This window comes from Peromyscus eremicus, chromosome 1, assembly GCF_949786415.1.
Source record: "Peromyscus eremicus chromosome 1, PerEre_H2_v1, whole genome shotgun sequence".
NCBI lineage: Eukaryota > Metazoa > Chordata > Mammalia > Rodentia > Cricetidae > Peromyscus > Peromyscus eremicus.
In genome coordinates, this window is record NC_081416.1 from 80,609,122 (window position 1) to 80,625,758 (window position 16,637).

Consider the following 16,637-nt stretch of genomic DNA (forward strand, 5'->3'; position numbering starts at 1 on the left):
CCGTTTTCCTCCCTGGTGACCCAGTCCACACTTGACTGCCATGTCATTCATGCCTCCCATGTCTGACTCCATTCTCTCTCCTGAGTTTCAATCTCAGACAAACTTGGGTCTTAAAAAATTTTTTTGGAGCTGGGCAGTGGTGGAGCACACCTTTAATCCCAGGACTTGGGAGGCAGAGGCAGGTGGATCTCTGTGAGTTTGAGGCCAACCTGGTCTACAGAGCAAGATCCAAGACAGTCAGGACGGTTACACAGAGGAAAAACCTGTCTCGAAACAAAACAAAACAAAACAACAACAACAACAACAACAAAAAAAACATTTAAAAGTTTTTCTTTTCAAGACATGGTCTCATATGTCCCAGACTGGCCTTGAATTTACTGTGTAGCTGAGTGTGTCAAGGGCTGTAAGTAAATGCCTCCATGCCTGGCTTAAGCAATGCTAGGAATTGAACCCAGAGATTCTTGCATGCTAGACAAGTGGTCTACCAACTGAGCTATATTCTCAGCCTGGAAAAACATAAGTCTTTATTTAATATCACCCTTTGGGGTGCAGGTTCCCAGGGAGTCTCTGAATCATTAAGAAATGCTCGATGGGCCATGGGGTTGTCCTCATCCTTGTCTTGACATAAGAAGTTCTCTGAACCTAAAGCCAGAGGACCAGTGACAGTTTCCTCCTGGGCAGACAAGCCTGACCTCTGGGGGAAGCTTCTGAGTGAAAGGCACTTTTCAGGGTGGCTGGTTGCTAAGCCCACAGGCTCTACTATTGGGTGGGGCTCATGAATTACCAGCTGTGTGGTTAGAGGAGAATTCTGTGTGCTTCAAAGAGTACCCAAGGGGCTAGCACTACAGAAGTTGATGTGTATGAGACACTTCACAGAATCCCTAGCAAACAATAAGATCTAGAAAACTGCCATTCTTATTGTTCTTTTTTAAAAAGTTACATGTATTTGTTTGCTTTGTATGGGCACACATGCTGTGGTGTACATGTGGAGGTCAGACGAAACTTGAGCGAGTTTTTTTCTCTCCTTCCACATGTGTGTTCCGGCGATTAAACTCAGGTCATTTAGCTTGGCAGCAAGCTCCTTTACCCACTGAGCCACTTTGCCAGCCCAATTATTATTGTCCTCATAAGCTTCATACAATTAAGTGTCAACAGTGTGTTCAGTCCTATCTCAATCTGAGTACAAAGAGGTAAGACTTTATTCCTGTTTTCATAAAGTTCATGATCTAATGAGAGACACGGATGGATGAAAACTTACACCAGGGGTGGAAGGTTCATAGTGTTAAAAGAAGGGTGAATGGAAAAGGAGAAAAGGCAGCATTGCAGGAGTCAAGCAGGCGTGGAGATGGCTGGAGCCGGGAGGTGTGCCCGCCCATCTACTAGAGGACAATTGAGCCAGATGCTGTCGGTCTCACCTTTGACACACCCAGCAGCAACTTCAGCCTTGCTGGAAGTGTTCCTGCTAGTGACAGCATGCCAGGGCCGGCTAGTTCCACGCCTCTGAGGGCACAGTCCCCAGCTCTCTTTAAGGGGTGCCCAAGTGAGCATCTGCTGTGGGTTCCCTGTCAGTACCAGTTGTAGCCTCCAGGAGCCCAGCCAGGCTTATGCCCTTAATGCTTGGCTGCATCAGCCCACTGCCTCAGGAGAGTGCCATGTCAACTAGAGTCACGTAGGCTGGTGTTTGTCATGCCCTAGGGTGATTTTTGTAAGTGCTTAGCACAGCTCCCAGTGTACCACATCTGTTAGCTGACCCCCGAGAACTAGTGGAAATACTACGTGGGGCAGAGGTGGTGACTATAGGTACAGGCATGGGATGGGGTGGGACCTGTGTCCTGGGCTCATGTAGGGTCCCCACAGCCTCTTTCATGAAGACCCTGGACTCCACCAGTCTCTGTCCCTGTGTGTCAGTGAGTCCCCAAATACAGGTCTTTCTGATCTGTGTACAAAAGACCCTCTTCTAGTCTAGATCCTGGGTGCTAAACCTCCTCCTCTTTCCACCACAAGTGACATCAGCTTCATACTTAAAGCACATAGGGATGGCATTCAGGATAGGGGAATGAGAGTGTACATGCCAGCAAGTCAGACTGCTTGGGTTCAAATCCCAGGTCTGCAACTTTCTGGCTATGTCGTCTCGGACAATTAACTTGCTCTAGTTTCTATGCCTCCTTAATGGACTAATCCAGGAGTCAGTAAACTATTTCCAGAAAAGGCCAATGTTGATTACTCAGCTGTGTTAATTCAGCTTGCATAGCATCCATGAACAAAGTATAAATAAATTGGCAGGACAGTGTATCAATAAAAATTTATTTATAGACACTAACATTTGAATGTCATATAATTTTTATGAGTCACAAAATATTCTCTTTTTGATATATATGTATATATTAGCTATGTGTACATAAAAAATTATAAACACACATATACATCACACACATACATACACACACACTCACACACACACATATTCTCAGTTCAAAGACAAAATAAAGGATTGGGCCTGTAGGCTGGTGTTTGTCATGCCCTAGGGTGATTTATGTAAGTGCTTAGCACAGCTCCCAGCATACCATTCTTGAGTTGAGATTATGGGAATACCATTTGGCAGGAGTGTCTAGCTATGCCCTTTAACCGGCCCTTCTCTACTACCCCACCCTGCTCCCAGAGTGGGGACATCCTGCCACACCCTTTGGCCTCTCTTTGCTGTGCCCTCTCCAAACATGCTCCCAGGCCCTGGGCCAACTGTCTGTCTGAGGGCACAGAGTACACCTTGTCCCAGTCAGTGTCAATGACTTAGGTCAGCGACCAACAGTTGGGATCCAAGGATGGTACTAATTTCTTTTGTCACACGCATCCGGCAGTGGCTGGCCAGCCTTGCTACTCAAGATCACATGCTTGGGCTGCAGCCTAGGCCAGGGACATTGTGGGTGAACTCCTGAGCTCGGGGCTCTGGAAGCACGCTTCTCTCAGGATCCTGTGTAGAGCTCACCGTTGGCCCAGGCCATTGCTGTTGGCTCTTCTGCTCAGAAGTGCCAAGTCCAGGTTGCAGGGTAGAGCTCATCCTGGAAGTTATGAGTGTTGGGGCAGGGCCCATCAGATCCTTCTGTGGGTTCCCAGACCATGTCCTGTTCACAGCAGGCTGTTAGTCACGTATCAAAAGCCCAAAGTAAGAATAGGAGGGCCTGTCTGTGTCAGGAGGAGAGTGTCCTTTGACTACGATTGTTCTCTGATTCTGTCTCAGGACTCATTGGTCAACTGAGTGTCTGTGAGCTGGGAGGAAAAGGCACTGTCCAAGCGTAAGGTATTGTATCTGGGGGGTGGCGTGCCAGGCACTATGGCCTCCGGAGCTGGAGGCAGGCGCATAGCAGAGGTGAAAGTGGGCAGGTCATCATCTGTATCCAGAGCTGGATTATCCTGGCCCTGATGGCTGGAGCGAGTCTCAGGGGAGGGAGGTGCCCGCCTCCGGGCCCACCAATCCTTGGCTTTCTGCCACTGGTGGCGGGCAATAATAGAGAAGAAGTCAATAAAGAAGACTTCGATGATTTCGATGACACAGACGACCGAGCAGCTCATCCACAGACCCAGTTGCCCACCAAAGTTGGACAGGAGCATCTCAATCTGCAAGGAAGACCAAGTAATTTAAAGGCCGAGAGTAGTGGCACATGCCTGCAATCCAGCACTCAGGGAGCAGAGGGAAAGATGATTGCCAGTTCAAGGCCAGTCTGAGCTACTTAGTCAGACCCTATCTCAAAAGGGGGATTGGAGGGCTTTTCCCAGTTGGCCTCAGCTACAGGCCTGTCCCCTCTCACTCTGCACTTCCTCTCTAAGGCTTAATTGCTCTCTGGCAGCCGTCCTACATCAGGTCAGTCCCCCTCAAGCTGACTGTTCCCCTAGACCAGGTAGATAGGCAGATTGATGGACCTGGGACATGTTGGATAAACAGACTACTCACACTGTTGGCTGGGCTCTCCATGATGGATCTTTGGTTCAGGTCTTTGTAGAATATCAGGAGCTTGGCCAGGTCAGTCCTGCAGAAATTCCAACAGGTGGGACTTAGGTGGCTGGAAAGCCTTGGCTTCCTGCCAAATGGTAGCCCCTCAGCATGGTTATCATCTTCTTCCTGTCCAAGCCCCTATCATGGCCTGTCCTCTGAACTCCCTCAGGCTATTAGAACCTTGTCCCCAGGTCTCTTTCTATACCTCAGAGTGCATTTCCAACTTGGGCCTAGTTCTCAGGCCATCCATTCACTGAAAACAAAACAAAACAAAACAAAAAAAAAACTGTTTCTCAACCTCCGGATGTTCCAGTTCACCCAGCCACCCTCGCATTAGATTTTGACATTGGTAATTGTTTGACTGCAGTCTCAGACTCCTATAGGAAACTGGTCGGTGGTGCAAGTGAGAGAGGCAGGAAGGCTAAGGTAATAGTGATGATGAATGTAATAGCACCTAGCATCTATTAGGCATTCTGATGTTGCCAGACACTGTTGGAAGACCCTTGAGTGAATGAATGCAATTCTCTCAATGTCTCTCTGAGGTAGGGGGCTATGTTTTAATCATCCCTCTACCATACCAGTGTGGAAATTGAGACACAGGTTGGGTTCATTCACTGCATAGCTGACTGATGAGTGAGCTGGTTCAAAGCCAGACCCATGTGGCTTCAAGGTCATGCCCTTAACTACCATTCTAAACTCTCTCCTGATAGGACAATGGAACTGGAAGGTTCATGCTCAAAGTTTTCACTGTTACATAGCCATTTCATGTGACGCAAGAATGGAAGTTACATGTTCATAAAACATTTAATCTTTCAGGAAAAGCTGAAAATAAAGGACTGCTTTATTGGGCTAGATTTGGCTAGGGGGGGTCACTGGTCTGCAACAGTTGTTTGCAAAATGCTCAGTCTCGTTCTATTTGTTGTTGCTGTTTCTTTATTTGTTATATTTATTTGAGACAGAGTCTCAAGGTGTAACCTAAGGTTGCCCTGAACTCTCAATCCTCCTGCCTTGGCTTCAAAATTTGGAGATTACTGATGAGCTAATTCTATCTCTATCTTTTCACTGCAAAGCCCATGTGGAGGCGGGGGCAGAGAGCATGCTTGGTCTGGATGCCCCCATTTCCCCTTAAAACTCACACACCTCCTGGTCCTTAATGGGATGCTCTGGATTGGAGACCAGATTGGCTTTTACTGGGGAAGACCCTATGCTGGGACATAGTAATGGCCAGAAGTATGCATTTACATTTCCTGGGTCACAAAGGTGAGTGTAGTCTCTCCCATATTTTCTTCCACCTGCTGAGATTCCTGATCCCTGGCCTAGATAATTTTTGCCAAAAGTATCTCAGAAATGAATTTCTTTGTGAACAATATAAGTAGGATGAGAAGACAGAATACTAAAAGGACTATTTTGTAAGTCAGGATACACCAGCAAGTCACAAAGCAAGTTTACTGGACTATGGTAGTATCTGCCACACAACTGAATAGATTAGGCAAAGTTGGGCATGCTAGTTCATGGCTGCAATCCCAGTACTTGGTATGTGGAGACAGGAAGATTAGGAGTTCAAGGTCATTCTTAGCTACATAGTGAGTTTGAGGCCAACTTGGGCTATATAAGATCTTGTCTAAAAAAAAAAATTAAGAGAAAAGAAAAAAATGAAGAAATATCAGAATATAGTGAAAGGCATATCAAAATGTTTGCCTGTTGAGATGGTATAGGTACTAACCAATCAGACTGGTGTATAGTACCCAGTTTAGGTTGGAAACTCACCCTCCCTCTGTGTCTGTTGGTTCTGAATCTATATGTTCATCCAACCATGGAGGGAGATTTTTGAGAGGAAAAATAGTTACATCTGGATTGAACATGCACAGACTTGTTTAGTGCCAGGTTCCCTGAACAACCTAATAGGATAGCTATTTCCATAGGATTTACATCACATTGGGTACCACAAGGAATCTAGAGATGACTAAAATGGATGAGAGGATGTGGTAGGTCATATGCAAAGGGGGACCATTTCACACACAGGACTTGGGCATTCAGAGGGTTTGGTATTCATGGGGGAGTCCTGGAACAGATGCCCCAAGGGCATGGAAAGACAACTGTAAACAATTGGTTTGGCCAGAGCATCGTGTGCCAACTGAAAACCAGCCCAAGGGCTTTGTACATCATAAGGAAATACTGTTGCATGCTTTATTCCAGTTATAGGCTCAATGGGCCACAATGCAAAATGTATTTCATATGGTGGATCATGGTCAAACAAAAGTCTGAGCAGGGCCTGGTTCATGATAGGAGCTCAGTAAATATTTGTTGACTAAATGATTGAACGGACGAAAAGGAGAGGGCTTGGCAATGAGGAAGCAAGGGCCCAGAGCCTGTGGCGGACAGAGGCAGAGGGAACTGGGTGGAGGCAAACTTACTTGTTGAGCTTTTTGTTTATTTGCTGGCCTTGGTCCCAGGTGAGAACATTCAGCAACCATTTCTGTGATGGAGAAAGAAAGAATGGGCCTAAGGCTATCCACTGCCCTCTTCCTCAGCCACACATACTCCCTTTCTCTGGCCTTGGCAGTTTAGGTCTACCCACCTGGGAACCACGCCCCTCCCTGCCATAGTAGAATAGTTGAGGACACCAAGGGCTCTGGGGGTGGGGGTGGGGGACAAGGGAATAAAGCTTACCTCGGAAGCCTCAGATGGCCACTGTGCCAAGCTGGTCGTCAGTGTCCATTCCTTAAAGCTAAGGGTAGAAGGGCATAGGGTGAACACGGGCTGCTGGCCTAGCACAGCCCTGCTTGCCCTGTCCCTCCAGATCTACACACCTGCAGGCTTGCTTGCACACTGATTGGCAGCCCAGCTCCTCTCGAACAAAGGCCTGGTACAGCTGGTAGTAGCAATACACTGGGGGACAGGGTAAAAGGTGGTATGAGCTTTGGAGCACAGCAGCCTTCCTAGGGTTACCTGTGGAGCCCCCACCATCTCGTGCTAGCTATTTATTTCTGCACCTTTTACAAATGCTCTCTTTTTTTGGGGGGGGGCGGTAGGGGGAACCAATGTGATGTAAGGAAATTGTATCTTTTTCACATTAAAGACGTGAGTTGGGAGCTGGGTTTGGTGGCGCACGCCTTTAATCTTAGCATTGAAGAGCCAGAGGCAGGCAGATCTCTGAGTTTGAGGCCTGCCTGGTCTACAGAGTGAGTTCCAGGACAGCCCAGGCTACACAGAGAAAGCCTGTCTCAAAACAAACAAACAACAACAAAGACCTGAGTTGGGGGCTAGGCAACCCTTGGGTCCAGTTCTGTGACTTCTTTCCTGTGGGTCCTCAGGTAATTAACTTAATCTTTTTGAACCGTTATTCCCTGTCCTGTACTATCAACAATGCCTTTTAGAATTGACTATGTGGGCAAGCTATTAACACAGGCTGGGACATAGCATTTAGTCCATAATTGAAAAGTATAATCCAAGCCAGGCTTGGTGATAGAAAGCGCCTTTAACACCCTCTTCAGGCAAAAGGCAATCAGGACAGGGGCTCTAGAGATGACAGGTCAGCCCACTGCTGGGCCAAGCTGATTCCCCTCCTGGGATATGCAAGCCTGGAGGTGTGATCACTCACTCCAGTTGGGATGTTGCTGGTAGTTGCAATAATTGGCTGCTGGAGGCAGAGGCTGGCTGTACTGGGCACAGCCACATTTTTCCACCATCTTCGTCTGGAAGCATGAATAAAGGCAGATCTGAAAGAGAATACCCAAGAATGTTCTCAACCTCCTTGCAGGTGGAGGTCAAGAACTCCCTGCCTGCATATCTTACATTCCAAAGCCTTTTTCTATCATACTGGGCCATATCACATACACATACACATAAAATTAAAGAAAACAAAAATGGTTAAAAAAAATGTAAAGATCAAGTTTTTCTCAGGAAGCCCAGCATGGAATTCTCTCGCTTTCGTCAGAAGAGAGCCAAGAGGTGATGCAAACACACCTCTTTACTCACAAAGAGGGACAGCTAGCCTGAGACATCTGCTTACAAGAATTCATGCTACAATCAAATGGACTTTAGACAACCCCTAAAAGTGAGTTCGTTAGAAAGATGCCCTGGGTAATGTTTAGTGATAAGTTACTGAGGACAAATGTTTTAATATATTCATGTATTTCATGCTCACCACAATCTTGTGGAGTAATATTGTACTTAACTCAAAGATGAAAAAAGATACAGCCGAGATCTGAGTCATTTGCCTGAGGTCACACAGAAGGTAGATATCAAAACTGACATTTGGGCCAGTGTGGTGGTACACACCTAAAATCCCAGCACTCAGAAAGCAGAGGCAGGGGGCATAGCAACTTGGAGGGCCAGCCCGAGCTACATAGTAAGTTCAAGGCCATCTTGGGATACATAATAGGATCCTGTCTTAGAAACAAAGCAAAAACAAAACAAAAAACCCTGAGATTTAAACCTGAATAGCTTGGCTTTGAAGCCCCTACCCTACACTAGAAGCTTCCTGGGTAGTGTGGTCGTAATCCTGCGAGATCCAGTGTGGAGGACTTAGAACTGACTAGGTGACTGTCAGGACCATGCTTCTCACTGTTGATTGGCAGCTGCTCCAGTTTCCACATTGGTGTCAGCACTCCCCTGACATAAAATAGCCTGGAACCTCATTTGCCATGTAGACCAGGTTAGCCACTTGGGAGCTTCCAGGGACCCATCTGACTCTACCCCACATCTTGCCATTGCTAGGGTTACAGGCACAAGCCTGGTTTTTCAAATGGGTTCCGAGAGTCTGAACCCAGGTCCTCGTGCTTTCTTGAGGCAAGCGCTTTACTGTCTCAGCCATCTCCTAGCCCCCCACCCCCACCTTAGGCCTTTATATCCCGCCAAGATGATATCTGTGGGCTCTCTAGCATCCCACTGGGAGGCCAACCTCAGAGTTCCAGCCTGTGAAAGGAGGTGTCAGGGTCCACCACTGCGATGCCCACAGGGCCAGTGATATCGTATGCTGTGGGGGTCAGATCTGTGGATCTCAGTTATTCTATAGCTTGTGTAATGTGGTGGCTCCTCCTGTGGTGCGTCCTGTTGGGATATGGCTTCCCAGACCATCACGTTTTTTTTTTTTTTTTTTTTTTCAAGAGGAGCTAGAAATAGGGATTTTCTTGCAGCATTTCCTGAATTTTATTGCCATTCTGGCTAGAGCAATCAGCGTGTGACCTGGAGGAGACCAGGAGCTGCCAATTAGCTCACCCTGATCCGGCACAATTCTGTGACTGTCAAGGGGATGCACTTGCCCAAGTCATGCGGCACACATGTATCTGGAAGCCAAGCTTTTGACCCCTCAGCCAGCGTCTCCTGCTGAAGCTTTCCCTCCCGTCCATCCTTTGCCAAGGCCCATTTAGCAAGTAGACCTGTCTGTCTTGTACATTGTGTTCCACATAAACCTTAGTAAGTCAATTAAGCTCTGGTTACAGAGGACCGAAGAAGACTAGAATCAGCTGGCATCATTTGTACTTGAGGTCTTTGGACCAACCCCAGATATCCTCACCCTAGTTCCTGGTCCCAGGCACACCTCAGCTTAGATATAACTTCATCTTTTGGATCCAGGCCATGACCCAGAGATGAGGGCCCTGCCACGCCATACCTGGAGGGAGTAGGCAGCTTTGTAGATATTCGTGATGGGCACGTCACTGCCGTCCTCAGTGCACTGGCTGTAGGGTTCACTCAGCTTGAAGGATTCTGTCTGCAATCACAACAGCACACAGTCATCTCTGCCTTCCCAGGGACCCAGATGAGAGGGCCCCTTTGAAGCTGAGGAATCATTTAGTTACTCACCTAAGTTTATCAAGTACCTAGTAGTTGTCTGGTGCCATTGAAGACACCGTGAAATCCACACTGAGAAAGGTTGATAAGTGCGCTGCTCTCAGTGAGCAGGTATTCTGGAAGGGTGTACAGCCAGTGGCCAATACGATACCTTACCTTAGCAGCTTATGAATCAATCAATGGGATAGGGCTGGGGGTTTGGCTCAGCGGGTAAAGTGTTTGGTACATATGTGTGAAGACTGGAGTTTAGATCTGCAGAACCCACATAAAGCTGGACACAGCAGACCTGCATTGTTATCCTAGCACCCTGACAGGGAAATGGGAGGTAGACAGAAGACTCCCTGGAAGCGTAAGACCCAGCGAGCCTGGGATATGACAAACCCCTGACGTGTCTTTGACCTCTACATACGTCCTGTGGCATATACATCAATGTGCACGCATGTGCTCACGCACATTTTTCTTTAATGAGATTAATTTCGGATAATGCTCAAGGACACTGGATCGAAAGACACAGGAGGACGAGACAGGCAATCTTCCAGAGCAATTAGGAAGGCATCTCTGAGAAAGGGCCCTTTGGTAGAGGCAAAGACCAAAATGAAGAGCAAAATGCATACACCTTTATGATTAGGTCACAGTCATTTGAATCCTGGTCTATAATCTCTCACATGCACATCTAGAGCCATATGCCTTACCTGTCCAGGCTCCAGAAAAACTGTAAAATTGACTACTCAACAAGATAAAAAAGGGTTTGTTTGTCCCCTCAGATACGGGCCTGCTTAATGGTGAAATGAAATATCTCGCCACTTAATTGCTGTAAAAGAATGTTTGTCCCTTCTGAGTGGTCTGGGCTCTCTCTGGGACATTACTTGCTTTGCAAGGTATTTCAATACATTCTCTTTCTCTGTTTTATGTCTTGGCAAATTCTTGGCCTACAATAATTAGTTTTAAATATCAACTTGCCACAAGTTAACATCACCAGGGAAGAGAATCTCAACCGAGTAATTGTCTTTATCAGGTTGGTCTGTGGGTGTGAGTGTGTGTGTGGGGGTGGGGTCTTGATTATTGCTTGAAGTAGGAACACTTACCCTGAATGTAGGTGGCACCATTCCCTGGCTTGGCCCTTGGACAGTGTAAGAGTAGAGAGGGATATCTGAGTAGCAAGCAAGCAGACAGCATGGGTGCACTGTTTCTCTCTGCTCTTGACTGAATGTGATGTGACCAGTGCTTGGGATCCCTCATTTCTCGGAAATGATGGACTGTAACTTGGAGTTATGAGCCAAATAAGCCTTTTCTTCCACTAACAGCTTCTGCTCAAGGTGAGTTTGGTTTTTGTTTCTTTGTTTTGTCTGTTTCTTTGTCGTTTGTTTTATCACAGCAACTGACTGAGGTGAGGACCAGGACCATGTCACTAGCTTTCCCTACATGGCTTCACAAAGCACCTTTGTAGCACAAATCCTAATTGGTCTTTATAAAAACCCGGAGCCAGATATTGGGGTAAATGCTGAAAGATCGAGAGACAGAGGAACAAGCCACAGCCACCTCTCACCTCACCAACTCCTCAGCCGAAAAAGGACCGAACTCCTGTTTCCTCCCGCCTTATATTCCTTTCTCTGCCCAGCCATATTACTTCCTGTCTCAACCTCCCTAGTGCTGGGATTAAAGGCATGTGCACCTCCCAAGTACTGGGAGCAAAGGCATGAGATCCCTAGTGCTGGGATTGAAGGTGTGTGCCACCACTGCCTGGACTCTATGGTTAACTAGTGGCTGGCTTTGCCTCTAATCTTCAGGCAAGTTTTATTTGTTAGAGCGTACACAAAATACCACCATACACCTTTTTGTGTTGACTCAATACACAATGGTAAAAGGGAGTTGGCCTTGTGGAGAACTGGGGGAAGAGTGCCAGGCAGAGGGAGCAGCAGAGATTGAAGTAGAAGGGGTCATTGTGCCTGGAATCTGGCAAAAGAGAGAAATCCCTGGGGCTGGGGATGTAGCTCAGTGGTAGAGCTCTTATCTAGCCTGTATGACTTCAATTCCCAGCACAGGGGCCAGGAAGAAAGATCTCTGGAAACAAATCAGAGAAGGAGTTAAGCCAAAACCACCCTGTGCACCTGCTGAGAAACCAGAATTCGGCTCCCAGAATGGTGAGGAGCCATCTGTTTATCTGCTGGGAGGGGCCTGGAAGGTTAGAAAGAAGTGTGGGGCTGGGAGGCGCCTAAGGGTCCAGGCCCTTCAGCAGGGCCCATTTCCTTTCCTTCTGGTTCTGGATGTTGACTTTCTTAGAAGAATCGAGGAAAACAGAATAATAGCCTGATCATAGGAGAAAGGACAGCATCACTACTCAAAGTTCAAAGCCCTCTCCATCCACGTACAGCAGCTCCCCAAGTTTGTCGCCAGCTTACTATCTGTCAAAGCAAATAAACAATCCAGACACGACAAAGAAAGAAAAAACAAAAAACCAAATGAACAATAACAAACAAACAAACAAACAAACAAATAAATAAGGATGGGGAGGGATAACATCTCTTAAGAGGAGCAAAAACTAAAGAGAAATCGTAGCCAGCCTAGAGTGAGGGTCTGCAGTCTGCTCACATGTGAGAATGCATGTGTGCCCCATACACCCATGCACATTGTTGTTGCAGCTCAGGGCTAAAGAGGCATAGGATGGCATGTTCCTAAAAGAAAGTTGATAATTGGGCATCACAAAGAATGGGGAGGCTCCACACAGATAGAAACAGACCAGAAGCATTGGAAAGGCTTCTCTCTCTCTCTCTCTCTCTCTCTCTCTCTCTCTCTCTCTCTCTCTCTCTCTCTCTCGTTTGTTTTGTAATTCATCTGCTGACCCATTAGTCTCCCTCAATTAACTGCAAGTTCCTGAAGGGCAATTGGCCGTGCTCACTTTGAAACCCTGGAACAACAGGAGCAAGTAAAGGGGAAAGTGGCTGCTTCATCCTGAGGGACAGACAGACAGACAGACAAGACAGTCATAACTTCTTTTCACTAATATCACTAATAAGAAATGAGCTTGTTTCCAGTCAGTGCAGAATCAATAGACTTACAGCTGAACGGCAAATCCACTTAGAGATTCTAGTGTCTGCCAAGGCTGGGCTGGGAAGTAAGATGCAGAGAAGCCAAGCTGTAGCTCTCCCCAAGGACACCTCTATTCCTTGTCACCTTCTGGACTGTTCTGAGCTACAAGCTCCCTAGGAATCTTGGGGCCCAGGATCCTGTTGACATGGCCACAAGAGCCAGAATCTGCCACAGGCTCTACTTGCCTGCTGCAGCAAGAACACCATCTGGCATCCAGGTTAGGGGGTCTGTGTGCTTTGGTGAGCTGAGTAACGACAGCAAAGGTGGCTGGGACTCTGGCGGTCCATGGGTACTCAGAAAGCATAGAAGTCATAGACTCCAAATGACGCCTCAGGACCCAGTGGTCTGTGTTTGCAATGATGCTTGTTCCATAGGAGCCTTAGGTGGTTCAGGGCTTTCTCCTCACTCACTTCTGGTAGGTGGAGGATTTTCCTCCAGAGACTCAGCTGGAAGAACTTTGCCAGGATGCTTTCCAGCCCTGCCACACCTCCAATTCTGATTCATATTGACCAATCCTGAGATTCTATTCTGTGGCAAAAGTCAAGCTCCTGGCTTCCCCAGGTAAAGATCTCTAAAAAGAACCCAGGCTGCTCAAGGTGGAGCTGTGTTTCCTACTGCCAGTGTCAAAACTGTGCATCAACTACATCTTGTCTCAGGGCCACTACAGGGTTGAGCAGTAAGCAAACTGGTCTCCCAGCTCACCCAGAGCAATACTGCAATCGATTTCCACTGTGCCCATTTCAGGGTGAGACTTTCCGGAATGGAAGATTTTCCCTATTGCAGAAGGGATGCCCTCACTAGGCCTAGCTCCAGAGGATGTAACTGAGATGGTGCCATAGGCTGCCCATAGAAGCAGAATCCAGGACCCAACCCTGACTATCTTATCTGACCATGCACCAAGGTGGTAGGATTCTGAGTCCTCCTAAGGGGTCCCTTCTGCAGCAACCACATTATGGCCACTGGCCAATTGTCCCCTTCCCAAGCTGCAGTGACAGGCTCACTAGCTATGCAGCCAGAAATGGGGAGGAGGGGCACAGAGTTGTAATACGTCAGAATCCAGATCCCAGCGGTGCTACCTCAGAGTGAAAGACTTGACCTCCCTAAGCTTCAGTGTTTTCTGAGAACGATTTACAGTATGCTTACAGTAAACCTCTTACCTGCAAGGTGTAGATAATGTTGATGGTCAGCCTGACAGTGTTTTGAATCATCTAGAAAACACATCTCTGGGTACATTTGTGAGGATATTTCCAGAGAAATGTTTAACTGAGGAGAAAAGAAATCCTGAATATGGCCACACTACTCACTAGCTTTGTCCCTGTGTCTCCCGACAGAGGATGAAATGTGACCAGCCACTCCCACAGCCCTTCCTGCCTCACCGTGATGAGCTGCATCCTCAAACTGGGAGACACAATAAGCCCTTTTATCCTTAAATTGCTTTCCCTGGGTGTTTTGTCACGGCAAGGAGAAAAGTAAGGAAGATACCAAGTTAATTCATTGGACGTCTAATAAAATCGACTTTCTAATAAAACAAGGTATGGTGAGATCTTGCTTAACCGAGGGTTAACTCTCTTCTCTGAGGATGAAGAGAGCACCTCCCTCACAACGCATTGCACAGGCTGCTGGGGAGGGAAAACAGTAAGCCTGCCCTGGTGTGGTAGCACGTGACATCATCACAGGTTCGCAATTCTCAGCTAGAGAAATGGGGATTGTCAGTGGGGAACTCCTGCCTTCCTGTCCCTACCTATCACTTCTTCTTTTAGTTTGGAGACAAGGTCTCACTATGTAGTCCAGGATGGCCTAGAACTTGTAACCCTCCTGCTTCTGTCCTTTGAGTGTTGCATTACAGATGTGTGTCTCCCTACCTGATGACTCAGGCTGTAGCTTTCCTAGCTCTCAGCACTTTTGGTTGTAAACTGAATTGTTTATTTTCTTATTTCACTCTGATGGGTTTTTTGTACTAGTGCCAAGCCCTGTTCTGTGATGGGAAATGTATTTGATCTGAGATTTTTCTCCCTTTAAAAATGGAACACTTGCCAGGCGGTGCTGGCACATGCCTTTAATCCCAGCACTCAGGAGGCAGAGGCAGGTGGATCTCTGTGAGTTTGAGGCCAGCCTGGCCTACAGGGTGAGTTCCAGGAGAGCCAGGGCTGTTACACAGAGAAACCCTGTCTGGAAAAAAAACCCAAACAAATCAAACCCTGGGGAGGAGTGGGGCTATAGTTCCGTTAATAGAGTGCTTACACGGAGCTGGGGTCCATCCCTGACAACATATAAAGCAGGCATGACAGGATATCCACTCGAGGGACAGAGGCAGGAAGATCAGAAGTGCATGAGACTGTGCTACACAGAGAAACGCTGTCTTGAAAAACCAAACACGCACGCACACACACACACACACACACACACACACACACACACACACACACAAAACCCACTTGGGTTTTTGCCAGGGGAAAAACTCTTGCAGCAATAGTCTCACATACGGCTGCTGAGAGAAGGTGCCATGGTTCCAGAGCTCCTCTTTATTCTCTGCCTCTGCTAATTGTTGTGAGGACTCATTGAACCTAATGCTAAGGAAGTGCTTAGCATAGAACTTCCACAAAGGTCAGTTTTAACTACTAGAGTGTGTGCACAGTCTATATGTGACTCATCCTCTCCCCGTACAGCAGCACAAGGGACTGGTGTCCCCAAAGCTGACCTCCAGCCAAAACCTTTCTGCTGAGATGTAATTGGCCACTGGAAACCTCTGCCTAGGTGGTCCACAAATATCTTAAACATACCATGTCTGTGGGAGTTTGAAAAATTTAGCCAAGTCCTGCCATCTCATAAGGAAATAAAGTTTGCTTTTCACCAGTTGAAGCTGGGTAGGTCACGTGACTCACGCTTTGGCCGATGAGAGCCGGATACAAGTAGATACTTGAAAAGTGCTTGCACATCAGAACTAGCCTTCTCTTGCTGACCTTGGAGCTGTGTCACCAATGTGAACATGTCCAAGCCAGTCAGCTGCTGAGGTGAGGCTCAAGGGCGGAGACACCAGGAGGCCCAGCGGACCTTACACGCCACAAGCAGCATTGAGGTTGAGGTCAACACAGTCTGTTCTGGTTCAGAGAGACTTCCCAGATGAACCCAGTGCACTGTCTGCCCCACAGAATGATCTAATACTTGGTGATTGTTTGAAACCACTATTTTGAAGATGGTACATACAGAGAAAACGCTGTGACATTGTCTAAATCTGAGCTCAGAATCTCCCCTACCCACCTAAAACCTCCTCAGCTTAGTGACATCCTAGTCTATCCAGCTGTTCAAGCTGGAAACCCAAGCTTCATTCTAGAAACTTCTCCTTCGTTGAGTTCAGTCAGCAGGAGATGCAGAGAGGCATCTTTGAACCAGCTGAATCTTCTTCCCTGTTTGATCTGCTTGATGTTGTCCCTCACTGGGATCATTGAAAGTCACCCATTTTTTTCTGCCCCCACTTTCTCTTCCTCAATATCTCCTCCCCCTCCATATAAATTACAGATCTTGTCCCATCAGTGTCTTCATGGCCTGGTGATTAAAGACTAAATGCATCAGCCTAGCCTGCAATACATTCCTTCACTGACCTCAATTTACTTTTAAAATTCCACCTCCTTCTTGATTCATTTCAATCCAACAGACAGGCCTTACTACAGCAGCAAGTGGCCTTTTATTACAGAGAAATCAGACATTGAACTTGTAACCTGACAGTACACAACTGGCCTGGGTGTGGTACTACCTACATCCCAGGTACTTA

The 16,637-nt window shown here is 47.1% G+C and overlaps 1 protein-coding gene across 1 annotated transcript in view; it reads right to left on the bottom strand.

The window, feature by feature from the left end:
- Window positions 1–2,430: 2,430 nt before the first annotated feature.
- Scnn1g (sodium channel epithelial 1 subunit gamma) overlaps window positions 2,431–16,637 on the bottom strand; it is a 31,029-nt gene continuing 16,822 nt past the window's right edge. The window contains exons 6-12 of the mRNA XM_059251270.1: window positions 9,603–9,701; window positions 7,590–7,707; window positions 6,799–6,877; window positions 6,659–6,716; window positions 6,403–6,464; window positions 3,947–4,022; window positions 2,431–3,612 (exon numbers count right to left, since the gene is read on the bottom strand). Of these exons, the coding sequence (XP_059107253.1) occupies window positions 3,232–3,612; window positions 3,947–4,022; window positions 6,403–6,464; window positions 6,659–6,716; window positions 6,799–6,877; window positions 7,590–7,707; window positions 9,603–9,701 (873 nt within the window). The 3' untranslated portion in view covers window positions 2,431–3,231. The remainder of the gene's footprint in view (window positions 3,613–3,946; window positions 4,023–6,402; window positions 6,465–6,658; window positions 6,717–6,798; window positions 6,878–7,589; window positions 7,708–9,602; window positions 9,702–16,637) is intronic.